This window comes from Ovis canadensis, chromosome 18 (assembly GCF_042477335.2).
Source record: "Ovis canadensis isolate MfBH-ARS-UI-01 breed Bighorn chromosome 18, ARS-UI_OviCan_v2, whole genome shotgun sequence".
Taxonomy (NCBI): Eukaryota; Metazoa; Chordata; class Mammalia; order Artiodactyla; family Bovidae; genus Ovis; species Ovis canadensis.
Genome location: NC_091262.1, coordinates 43868336 through 43881510, shown reverse-complemented (window position 1 = coordinate 43881510; position 13175 = coordinate 43868336). Strand labels below are relative to the sequence as shown.

The 13175-nt window shown below is 51.6% G+C and overlaps 1 protein-coding gene across 1 annotated transcript in view; it reads right to left on the bottom strand.

Moving 5' to 3' along the window:
- Positions 1-2145: 2145 nt before the first annotated feature.
- The window catches only part of OTUD7A (OTU deubiquitinase 7A), a 382459-nt gene continuing 371429 nt past the window's right edge, over positions 2146-13175 (bottom strand). Inside the window, exons 12-14 of the mRNA XM_069560072.1 lie at positions 5268-5382; positions 4993-5077; positions 2146-3900 (exon numbers count right to left, since the gene is read on the bottom strand). Of these exons, the coding sequence (XP_069416173.1) occupies positions 2455-3900; positions 4993-5077; positions 5268-5382 (1646 nt within the window). The 3' untranslated portion in view covers positions 2146-2454. The remainder of the gene's footprint in view (positions 3901-4992; positions 5078-5267; positions 5383-13175) is intronic.

Below are 13175 nucleotides of genomic sequence, written 5' to 3'. Positions count from 1 at the left end.
GACACCCACAGGTGCTCCGCACATGGAGTGGCTAGTGACCTCATGGAGAGACAGGGGGTCGTCTACTCTGGGGGGAGAGGAAGAGCCTGGGGTCTAGGGTTGGAGTTGGATCTCAGACTCTTGTTTATGGCACATATGTCAGATGGGGTTGGGGTAGAGGTGACTGAAATTCGAGGAGCTAGAACAGATCACTGGTTTTTTATAATACGTACAAATTACACTGCCTAGTTCTTCCTCTTGTACTACAAATAGACTGTTTTAAATCTTAGTTTGCCTTTTTTTTTTTTTTTTTTTAACCTGGCGGAGAGCATGAGAAAGATAAAATATTTGCATAGCCAGTTTTGGAAATTTCTGTTTGGCTGTTTTCATGTTGAAAAATTAAACAAGCAGTTACTTTCTGCCTTGCCTTGCTGTGCCTGTGTGTTTGGTTTATGAATGCACAGGGAAGCACTTTCCAAGCTGGCTGCTCCACCTTCTGCGAGACGCAGGGCAGGAGCCGGTGTCTACACGTGAAGCAGTCTTTATTTCCTGTGACTTCACAGCTTTGGATGGCAAAGCAGTTGGTTAGCATAATGTGAAGAATCAGTTCAAAAAGCTGCCACAAACCCTCTTGGTGAGAGATTTTTTAAAAAACTGCTTTTTTTTCCTTTCAACAAAAGAAACCCCAGTAATATGAGGGTCATGAATGTTAGTGATTACCACACATTGAAAGTATTGTTTAGCACGAAGAGTAAAACTTCAAAAAAATTTAAGGTCCTATTTAATAAATAATTCCAAGGAACGACTTATGTAAAACTTGAATAAATGACCGAAAACTCCACCTGCTGTGGATAATTAAAAACAAAAATGACTCACAGGAGATATTCAAATTAGTTTATTATAATTCAAACAAGTAAAAAAAATTTTTTTTTTTTTTTGCTGCTCTTTATGTTGGGGAAAAGCATCCTTTCTGGAGAAGGAGAAGCTGGCTCCAATGAAGAGATGATCTGCCTCCCGTGTTTTCTTTAAATACACCCCAGCGAAGCAGGGTGCTCTCTCTCTTTCTTGGGATTATTAGAGGCTATTCTAAGGCTCTCACAGGTTTTAAAGGATTCTTTTGCTAGTGAGGATTTTACTCATCATTTTCTGTATTTCTTGGAAACAAGGTATTTCCTTAGAGAGGCAGGTTTAACGCCTCAGTGTCCTTGGCCAAGAACGGTATTCTCCAGAGGTAATCTTGGAAGGAAGACGCTGCATATTGCTGCTCAGAACAGGGTAGCTAAGGACACATTTTTTTTTTTTTTCTTTCCTCAAGAAATGTAAGGAGGCACCAATATAGGGACCGCTCAGGGATGGGGCTGCCCCTAACGTGTTCTGGAGCCACGATGCGGAGGGGACCAGGACGGGAGCAGCGCGCCTCTACCCGGCTGATCCCAGACAGATGCGGGTGGAGGTGGGGGTGGGCTTCCTTCCCGGCGGCCCTCAGTCCCTGCCCTCTGGAAAGAGGGGCGGGCCGCGTTTCAGGGCGGCCTAGTGGGGGGTTACACAGTGACCGCAAGGTCAAGTCCTCGCCTCTCTCCTGGGGCACCGATGGTCGCTTCCGAGGGGCCCCTCCGGCGACAGTTCACTGGGGAAGGGAGAAATGTGAACAGGCTGTCATCTTTGCTCATGTATGGGCAACTCCAAATCGTGAGTTCGCAACCTTGCCCTCGGGCCCCCCGGTGTCTTTGGAAAGCTCGTGTCACCTGAGCTGCCCCGCACCGGGAGTGACGGCTACACATCACCGCGCCCCGCGAGGTAGCTTGTCCCGTGCCCAGCCTACAGACGCCCGTGGCTTTGATGGCAGTGTGAGTGTCGCCTGAGCCGGGGGCTGTGGGAGGAGGTTTTGCTTATGAGATGGAGCCGCGTATTCCTAAGGGGCCAGAGAGACCACCAGGGCGCCAGTGGGCAGCCGAGCGCCCTGTCCTCCAGGGCCCCTGGAAGGGCACAGGTGGAAGCCCGAGGCAGAGCCGCCACCGCAGTCCCAGGGCCGCGCGTTCGCCTCGAAACCCTGGGTGGCAATGATTGCACGCAGGTGACCGCTACATGAAAGAGGTCAGTCGCCGGGTTAGGGGGAAAAAAAGCAAAAAAAAAAAAAAAAAAAAAAGCATGTAAAACACTCCCTTCTAAAAACAAAGGGCTGCAAATTTCTTTATTTCTCTTATCGAGGAACAAAAATACCCTTGCAATGGCTATTGAGTTTCCACAGGTACGAGGCAGATGCTAGCCAGCACACCCACTTCCAACAGTATGACTTGTTTCCTATCCGTCTACTACCTGAGTGGCGTCAGTGTAGGTTCAGGCACCATTAGGAACGTTTGACCAAACACGTACACAGCACGGACAGAGGATCGCCGGCCTCCCGGTGGACCAGGGCGCAGAGGAGACACCGACAACTTGGAGAGGACAGCCCGGCGGCAGGGCCGGGCCGCGCGCTCAGGGCCGGGCCGCGCGCGCCTCGCGCCGCCGCCGCAGCTCCTCGCGGTAGCAGTACGAGCAGTAGTGCTCGGTCTCGGCGCGCCCGTAGAACGCGCAGTTCTCGCGCTGGCAGCGCCTCTGCGCGGGGCCCGCACCCGGGCCGCCCCGGCTGCCCTCACCGTTCGAGCGCGCGGCCGGCGCGTCGGCGTCGGCGAACTCCAGGCCGTCGCGCGCCGCACCGAAGCCGTTGGTGTAGGTCTGCGACTTGGGCTCGGCCGCACCCGCCGCCCCGGGTAGGGCTCCTGGGACGGCGCGCGCCAGCGACTCTACCGTGTTGACTGTGCGCAAGGCGGCGGCGCGCGCCGGACTGTAGCTCTGTGATGACAGTGAGCGGTTCTGCTGCGGGTACGTGGCGCACGGCCGCAGCGCGCCTACAGCTGGGACGCACGGCTCTTCCCGCGCGCCCGCCGCCTGCACGTGAATGATGCTCTGGCGCCCCGGCGCCGGGGGGCTGCGGCCGGGGACCGGTCCGCTGGCGCCCGTGCGCCGCGAGCTGCCGCTGGGGCCTGGGGAGGCCGAACCGCCTGCCGCCGCCCGTGCTGCCCGGGAGCTGGTTCCGGGACCCGGGCTTGGGCGCTCCTTGAGCTTGAGCACCAGCTGCGTGGGCTGCCCTGCCTGCGGGCCTGGTGAGGCGCGCTCGGGGCCGGGCGCACCCTCCGCCTCCGGCCTGCGCTGCGGCCGCTTGGCCGTGGAGGCTGCTGCTGCGGCGGTAGCTGCAGCGGCAGCGGCGTCGCGGCGCCGCTGCTCCTGCTCTGCGCTGAAGCGCTCCTGCGCGCTGGTCAGGTAGTAACCGATCATCTCCTCGTGGAACTGGTGCCGGTGGCTGGTGAGCAGCAGGCCGGCGAAGATGAACTTGCGCTCGCCCTGCATGGCGGCGCGCAGGATGTTGAGGCTCAGCTTCACATCTGTGCTGTACTTCCAGGCGTCGCCGCGGGGCCCGCCGCCCTTATCGGCCGGCGACGCGCCCGCTGCCTTGTCCGTAGGCGACGGCGTGGTCTTCTCCGAGGGTGACGTACTGGCTGAAGCGCCCGACTCCTCCTTGCTGCCCTTGCGCGCCTTGGCCTTCTTCTCCTTGCCGCGCTCGGGCGCGTCGCCGTGCTTGCCGTTGGCGGAGTTGGCGCGGCTCATCTTGCCGTGCACCAGGCCGCCCAGGCCGCCCATGTTCTTCTTCAGCTTGATACCCAATGTCTTGCTGAAGCTGCCCAGCTTGTTGGCCACAGAGTCCGCGCGGGTCTTGTCCTTGTCCTTGCGCTGCTTCTCCTTGTCCTTGTCCTTGCCGTTCTTGCCGTTATTGCTGTTGGAGTTGCTGCACACTGAGTCTCGGTCCGAGTCCAGCGAGTCGGCCAGGGACTGCACGTCTTCCCCTGCTGAGGCCGTCGGGGACTCTGGCTGCGCCAGAGGGGCCTGCAGAGGAGAGGGAGGGCAGGAAAGGGAGGAGGTTAGAGATCAGCCTTCCCCTTGCTGCCGCAGCAGGCAGACCCCCAACCCCTTGGTGTTGCCTCCAGCCTGACTGTCCCAAGCCCGAGCTGTGTCCCAGCCCGAGTCTCCTGATCCTCGATCTGGAGTTGCTGCCTTCACAGCCCTTGTGGGCCCTAGAAGAGAACACCCACAGCCACATCATGTAGTCCAGGCAGCTGGACTCTGGAACCAGACTGCCACTGACTGTCACTTATGCCATATGGGTATCAGGGCCTGCATCAGGGAGCCCTGTGAAAATTAGATAGGAATAAAGGCTGAAGTACAAAAGCACTCTGAGCAGTGCCAACTTGTCCTGGGTACTTACTGGCTGTGTGCTGGGCACTGCCCTCCTTGCCTTCTTCATGGAAACTTAAAAACTATTAGTTATGGGCCCCACTTTATGCTTAATTAAACTGATGTCTGGGGGGGCAATTATTTGTAAGCTTTAAAAAAAAATTCCCTTTCCTGAGATTTCACTACAGGAAAGTGAGGGCACAAAAACATCAGCCAGATACTTAAAGCGAATCATTCTTAACATCTGGAGGCAGGGCCCGCATGGCCTTAACCAGAGGCAGGGGGGGCAAGTGGGGCACCAGCCCCCTTTCTCACAGCTCTACCCTCCCAGGGGGGAGAGCAGAAGAGGAAGTGCAGAGGAATCGCGCCTTGGTTCCCTGCCTTTTCAAGGACCAACACACAGGCTTATAATTCATTCTGCTCCATGGCAGCACATCATGTTCCCATCCCGGCAGAGACAGTTTTGTGTTGTGACTTGTCTACGGTTTATTTTGAGGGTGTGTTCATGCCTCTCCTGGAGAAAATAAGGGGAGAAAAACTCCTTTAGTCGGAGCGCACGCCTATGCCCAGACCCGCAAGCACACAGGCGCACAGACACGTGTTTCAGCTGGAGCTGGGGCTTCCAAGACCGTAGGCAGGATGAAAGCCAGCATTAGGGGGCCCCGCGTGGGGGAGGGTGCACCCTGCCTGCCCACCCCAAGCTGAGGGTGCGTGCTGGTCTGTCCTGGCTCGCGCCAAGCTCACCCTGGTCTCGGAGGGGATCCGGATCCACGTCACATTCATGTAGCTGTGCAGAAGGTTCAGCTTGGCTTCTAGTGACAGGATCAGGCTAGCGAGAGAGGAACAGCAAGTGAGATGCGCCCCAGCCTGCCCGCATGGACCCCTCCCACCGGCAGGGCAGCTGGCCAGCCAGCTGGTAGGAGCAGGGGTGCCTCACCTAGGCCCTCCCGGGGAAACCCAGCAACAGCCTGCCTCGAGTGGCACTGGTAGGGAGGGAGGGGCACAGGGTAGGGTCTTACTGGGCCAGCCGGGCGTTATCATTGTCATCTTTCCCCCACTCCCAGTCCTTCCCAGGGTCCACGGCAAAGTGCAGAGGCAGCAACTTGTGCTCCGAATCCGTCAGGGGGATCACGGCTGGAACACAAAAGAGAGAGACCTGTACCAGACAGCCCAGGGTGGGAGCAGAGGCTCGAAGCCCCCGTGACCACTAGGGAGGACAGGAAAAGTCCACTGAGCCCAAGTATTGCCGTGATTAAGGAAACCAAATGGAGGTGTACACAGGACCTCTACATGGGCAGGAGCCTTAAGGCTGGAGGTTTCAAAACCACCACTAACAGTTTAGAAAATGTCTTTATTGTGGATGCCAAAGAGCAGTTTGGAGACATGGATCAAAAGGCAGGTGCCCTCCTGGGCCAGCAGACAAAAAGAAGCTATTATTGCTTTTGCCCTTTCTACGGACCGGACCCAGGCCAGACAGTGCACTGAGTGAGGTCAGTGGGGAGAGGGCTTGAGGCCAGGCCCACCCAGCTCCGCCCAGAGGAGGGGAGTGAGGGCTGCCTGCCGTCTGCTCATTCGTGAGCTCACTGGGCAGGTCTGTCGGTGTGGGACCCACACAAACAGTAGCCTTGGCCACGGGAGCTCACACCCCATACTGAGGGCGGGATGAACAGCTGACATACAGCTTCTGTTGTCAGGTGGTAGGAGCGCCCTGAGGGTGAACAGCAGCCTGAGGGAGCTTTGGCAAGCTGTTCTGGAGCAGACCACCGAGCCTTCTGAGGAGGGAACGTGTAGGTGGACAAAGCGGCGACGTGGAAATGGGCTGACTGTTTTCTTGGGCTCCAAAAATCTTCACTGCAGATGGTGACTGCAGCCATGAAATTAAAAGGCCCTTGCTCCTTGGAAGGAAAGCTATGACAAACCTAGACAGAGTATTAAAAAGCAGATACATCACTTTGCTGACAAAGGTCTGTATAGTCAAAGCTATGGTTTTCCCAGTAGTCATGTACGGATGTGCGAGTTGGGCCATAAGGAAGGATGAATGCTGAAGAATTGATGCTTCTGAACTGTGGTGCTGGAGAAGACTCTTGAGAGTCTCTTGGACAGCAAGGAAATCAAACCAGTCAATCCTGAAGAAAATCAACCCCAAATATTCACTGGAAGAACTGATGCCTAGGCTGAAGCTTCAACACTTTGGCCACCTGATGCGAAGAGCCAATTCATTGGGAAAGACCCTGATGCTGGGAAAGACTGAAGGCAGGAGGAGAAGGGGGCGACAGAGGATGTGATGGTTGGATGGCATGATTGGCTCATGAGTTTGAGCAAACTCTGGGAGATAGTGAAGGACAGGGAAGCCTGGCATGCTGCAGTTCATGGGGTCACAGGGTCAGACAAAACTGAGCGCCTGAACAACAAGGCAGTGAGGAGAGACAGGCCCCTCACTGCACAGAGGGACTGATTCATCAAAACATGCCTCAGCCCCCAGGGACCTGGGCCCACTTCAGAAGGGTCAGGGTGGAGGCAGGACCTGCTGGCCTGCCCAAACGCTGGGGGTGGTATATGTGGGTGCAGGGACCAGTGCACCTTCAGGTGTGACACTCAGACCTGCTGGGGCCTTGGGGCCTCCACAGGGAGGTCTCACCTCTGCTGTCCCACTGGCTTAGGAGGCAGGTGAGGCTGGACTGCCTTCTAGATGGGGAAGTGGGTTAGAAGCTGGCAGCTGGGCGCGGCCCTCCCTGATTCAGGGTTAGCCTTGCCGGCTCTGGCCTTGGAGCGCCTCTGCCCCACTCCTGTGCTGGTGGCCAGATGTTGCCTGACCCTGACTGAGCACACGGGGTCTCCCAAATGCTGCTTTCCTTTGGCACAGAAAGCCCCGTCTTTGAGGACACGGAGCCCCCAGTCGCCACTCTAGGGCGCAGGGGCCCTGCTCCTGCCTAGGGTTTACTCTGCTTCTCACTCCTCCGAGCATTCCCTCCCCCTGCCCCTCTGATGCGGGCCACAAGTCTGATGTCATTTCCCCAAGATTCATGACAAAGGTGTCGTGGCAAAAAAACACAGGCAAATCAATAAATAACAAATACATAAAATCTAAGACTGAATACCCGTTTAATAGTTGATTTTCTAGTAAGAAACAGGAAATACTGACTCGGTGCTGCCCTCTAGTGTTAATAATGACACACACGTAGTCTTCTTCCACTCCACCCCCTAGCCCCCCGTTTAAGAGAAACACAGGTTTGCTTTTTCACCTGGATGGGGCTGGGCGGCACTGTGCTCTGGTTTGGGAGGTCAGGGGCAGCTTGGTCTACCTTGGCCACAGACTGTTTGGTCTTGTCTGGTGTGTCTGTGACTCACAGCCATCCCTCCCAGGGCTGAGCTGTAGAGTAGTCACAATGGTCGGGGCGGGGGCTGCAGGGCTGGCTCAGGACCAGCCTCCCTTGGGTCATACCCAGGAGCTGGCCCCATAGTCCCAAGAGTCACCATGACAACAGAGAGAAGGTTGGCCTGGCTTCCCACCCCTGGGTCAGGGCCGGGGGTAGAGGCTCCCTCTGTAGACAGGGCAGGATGGCTTCCTGGAGGGAGAGCTTGGTAAAGGCACCCACTCCACGCCCCCATGCAGATGGCCAATCCAGAGTGTCCAGGAAACAGACCCAAGGATTCTATTTTAAATAAGCATTCTCCATTCTCCATGGGTCTGCTGCTGCTGCTGCTGCTTCTGCTGCAAAGTCGCTTCAGTTGTGTCCAACTCTGTGTGACCCCATAGATGGCATCCCACCAGGCTCCCGTGTCCCTGGGATTCTCCAGGCAAGAGTACTGGAGTGGGTTGCCATTGCCTTCTCCCTCCATGGGTCTAAAATTAAGCAAATCTGGCAAACATTGTTCAAGAATAATAATCTGTTAGAAGTAATTTCTGTAGGTACAATGTGGACAATTTGGGGTCTGGCAGTCCACCTTCCCAGGGGAGAGGTGCCTTGGGGGCACCTGCCCAGGCCTGGCTACATTTTCCAGCCCCCACCCTAGCATTAGGAAAGAACATAGGCTTGCTTGTATCTGTGGGGTGTGAGCAGAGGCACTGTGTGAAGCCCTGGGCAATGGGCCTTCTCCCAACACCCTTCCCACCCTCTAGCCTTCTGATGATGGAGGCCCTACATAAGGGGTGGGTTCCTGATTCCCCACTTGGAGGGGACCTGCCTGCTCATCAGGAACATCTGTTTTAGGCTTTATTTGCAGGAGAAGCAAACTTATCACTTGAAACCACTATGACTTTAGCTTATTTGTCAGATAAACCAACTAAAGTAGTATAGCTCTGCAGCCTCCTCAGCTTCCCTACCAAAGGGCCCCTGGGAATTCCTCTCCTCAGTATCTGGGCTGGGCTGGATGTCCTGGGCTCCCCACCCTGACCGTCCACCTCCCCCCAAACACAAAAAGCAGAAGGTTGGAATCACCTGTAGGTGCTAGAGCCTGACCACCCAGCAGGCTCCTAGCAGCTTCTCAGCCTGGACGTCAGAAGGCATCCTCTGTGCAGAGAGCACAGCTGTGGCCCTCGGGTCAGGGTTGCAGGGCTTAGGAGCCCCAGCTGTACAGCCTAGAGGGAGGCCTCGAAAACAAGCCCTCTGTGAGACTCAGGCACTTAGGTGCCTCTGCCTCTCACTTTACACACCTAACTTTTCGCTGTTGGAAGCCTGGGAAGCCTGACCTCACCCGGTGAGAAGGAGACTGATGTGTGACTTGCCCTCTGGTGGCAAATGTCAGGAACAGCAAATGCTTTTCAAAATAAGCCTGTGAACTCCCTCCCTCCCCAAGGCCCTTTGAAAAAGCACGCTCCTATCTTTTAACCCCTGCAGAAGGGAATGGCTACCTACTCCAGTATTCTTGCCTGGAGAATTCCATGGAGAGAGGAACCTGGTGAGCTACAGTTCACAGGTTCGCAAAGAGTCAGACACGATTGAGTGACTAATACTTTGGGGGCTTCCCTGGTGGCTCAGAGGGTAAAGAATCTGCCTGCAATTCAGGAGACCTGGGTTGGATCCCTGGATCAGGAAGATCCCCTGGAGAAGGGAACAGCTACGTACTCCAGTGTTCTTACATGGAGAATTCCCTGGTAACCTGGAAACATATAGACATCATCTCAAAATAGCCTGGACAAAGTTGGTAGCCAAAGCAGCAACCAATTTTCAGTACTTATTTTTGCAAAAAAGAATGGAGACTTCTGGTTTCTTTGAGGGATGTAAGAAGGGCTGTCCCACTTGTGTAACAACAACAAGCCAGACAAAGTGCAGATTCACACCTTTCCTTTAACCTGTCCAAGAGCTGAAGCCGCAGGCAACTGGCTAAGAGCTGAAGTCGCAGGCAACTGGCCAGCCCCCGGTCGAAGGAAAGACAGGTGTCTTTGAGGAGGTATGGACATGAGTTTAATTGGTTAAGCTAGACCCCAGCTTCCCTGGTGGCTCAGACAGTAAAGCGTCTGCCTGCAATGTGGGAGAGCCAGGTTTGATCCCTGGGTCTGGAAGATCCCCTGGAGAAGGAAGTGGCAACCTACTCTAGTACTGTTGCCTGGAAAATGCCATGGACAGAGGAGGCTGATAGGCTCCAGTCCACGGGACTGGGAAGAGTTGGACATGACTGAGCGACTGCACTTTCACATTTTTTTTTCTTTCAGCTGGACCCCACTAAGAAGATTTCAGCTAAAATTGTTAACAAGTTGGTAAAGGAAGGATGTCGATTGGTGGAAAGAATACAGGACCCTGGGGGCCACAGACATAAAGGAAATCTTCGAGCACACAGAGCCCTCCCTTTGTGGGACCTGAGTTGGTACTCAGAAAAAGACTGGCCAGCATTCTAAAGTGTCATTCAAAGACTTTTGTACTAAGGAAGAACCTGCAGAGAGCAGGGCAGCACAAGCCACTGGTCTTAGGGCCTTTCTCCAGTAAAGCATGGGAGGGAGCGGAACATAGGGACTAAGTCTCTTTTTCTCTGGGGGAGGGGCAGGAATATGTGTTGAGCCCAGAACTACAGCTGGGGGAGGTCACTCCCTCCCCTCAGATCCAGGGACATAGTGCCTGCCTGAGAAAGAGGCTTAATCAGAACAAAGAAACAGTACCCTCTCGGCTCTCCCTCCCATACCCAGGCTAAGAAGCTGTGAGGAGTAGCAATCTACTGCTAGAAAAGGGGCCAGGATATGGAGAGAGACCCATGCCAAAGTGACTCGCAGATAAAGCATGAGGCAGACAGTGAGAAATACCAGCCCCACCATACCCACGAGATATAACTAGAAGAATCTGAAGGCTGGGTTTGGATCTAGTCTGATCCAAATTCCATGCAGCAAAACAAATGGAATCAAAATGATGTACCTTAGTCTTTATTGCTCTACTCAAGATGGCTGGTTTTCAACAAAACATTTTTGGCATAAGGAAAGACAGGTGAAAACCAGCACACTGACAGGTGAAGCCAGGTGAAGGACAAGACAGACAGGACACAGATGTTGAAACTATAAGATATGATTTAAAGTAACTGATTAATAAGTTGAAGACTCTAAAGAGAAAAAGGAGATACCTTGCAGAATTTGATGGTTAATTTCATCACAGAGAAAAAAATCTGTAAGAAAGAGTCAAATTGAAATGCTAGAAATAAAAAAAAAAACACCACAATTATAAAGAATGACTTTGCGAGGCTGATTAGAAGACTTTGTACACCTGAGGAAAGAGTCTGTGAACAATAAGACAGGTCAATAGATGTTAACTAGATTGAAACAGAAAAAACGAGTTGGGGGTTTGCAGAACAGCACATCCAAGATTGGTGAGGCAGTATCAGATAGCCCCAGATCTGTGCAAGTGTAATCCCAGAGGAAAGGAGAGACAGAACAAAACAGAGGAGATATTTAAATAAATAATGGCTGACATTACTTATATAAATATTTCCAAAGCAAATGACAAACTCTACCAGATCCAAGAGGCTAAGAAAAAAGCAAGCAGGCAAAACAACAGCAACAAATCTGAATATATCTAATACATTCAAACTGCTGAAAACGGAAGACAAAGAGAAAATACTGAAGGCAGCCAAAGGAAAAAGACACATTACATATATAGAAACAAAGGATCACAGCAGGCTTCTCATGGTTAAACAAGTAAGAAGATAGTGGAGTGACATCTTTAATGCACTGGATGGAAACACCTTGCTAATCCAGAATAGCAAAAGATCCTTAAAACTAAAAACAGAACTGCCGTATGATCCAGCAATCCCACTCCTGGGCATGTATCTGGAGGAAACCGTAACTTGAGAAGATACATGTATCTCAATGCTCACAGCATTATTATTTAGAATAGCTAAGACACAGAAGCAATCTAAATGTCCCCTGACAGATGAATGGATAAAGATATGGTACATATATATAATGGAATATTACTCAGCCATAAAAAGAATATATATAGCAATATGGATGGACCCAGAGATTGTCATACTGAGTGCAGTCAGAGAAAGATAAGTATCATATGATATTAATTATATATGGAATATTAAAAAGGGTACAAATGAACTTACCTACAAAATAGAGTTACAGTTGTAGACAACAAATTTATGGCTACCAGTGGATTTGGGGTGATAGACTGGGAGACTGGGATTGACATAAACATTACTATATATAGAATAGATAACTAATAAGGACCTACTGTATAGCACAGGGAACTCGACTCAATAATCTGGAATGGCCTATATGGAAAAAATATCTAAAAAAGAGTGTGTGTGTGTGTGTATATATATATACACACACATATATATATTTTTCTCATTCACTTTGCTGTACACCTGAAGCTAACACAAGATACTAAAGTGACTATACTCCAGTAAAATTAAATAAAAATAAAGAAGACAGTAAAAGACAAAAAGGAATAAAGATAGATGGAACAAACGGAAGAGAGCTAGCATGAAATGTGAGTGGTCAAAACATACTGATTCATAGATGACACTGTCAGATTGATAAAAAGCAAAACTCAAGTATATATTGACTGCAAGAAATCCACTTTAAATATAAAGACATACATAGGCTAAAAGATACTAAAGAGAAAACTGGAGTGACTCCAGGGCCAGTCCTGTTACATATAGAGGAACATTACATAGTGACTCAGCGGTCAGTTCTCCATGAAGCCGTCACAATCCTACATGTGTGCATAGACTTCAGAGTACATGAGGCAAATACTAACAAAAATGACAGGAGAAAGACACACTAATTGTGGTTGGAGACGGCCCCTTTTTTATGGTTGCAGACTGCCCCAAAGGAACCAACAGAACAAGCAGACAAAGTCAGCAAAGATATAGAAGACTGAATTACATCACCAGAACCCTTGAATTAATGGACATTTATGGAACTCAACAACAGCAGAGCACGCATTCTTTTCAAGATCCCATGGAATAGTCACCAAAATAGAACATATTCTTAGCCAACCTTCCCAGGTTTAAAAGAAGAGAAATCATAAAAAGTTTGTTCTCAGACCAAAACTAAATAAAAACCCATAACCAAGAAAGACATTTGGAGAATCTTGAACATACATCATTTGGAATTTAAACAGCATGCTTCTAAATAACCCTGTTGGTCCTTAATCCTTGTCTACCACCATGATGGTTAATTTTAGGTATCAGCTTGCCTGGACCAAGGGATGGCCAGAGAGCTGGTAAACATAACATCTGGGTGTGTCTGGGGGGCAGTCCTGGAAAAGATTAGCATTTAAATTGGTAGACTGGATACAGAAAACTGCCCTCACCTACATGGGTTGGCATCATACATTCCACAGAGGGCTCAAACAGCACAAAATAGCCAAGGAAAGAGGAATTGGCTGTCTTTGTTTGAGCAGGACATTGATATTCTCCTGCCCTCAGACATCAGTGCTCCTGGTTCTTGGGTGTTTGGACCTAGACTGAATTACACCACAGGCTTTCCTGGT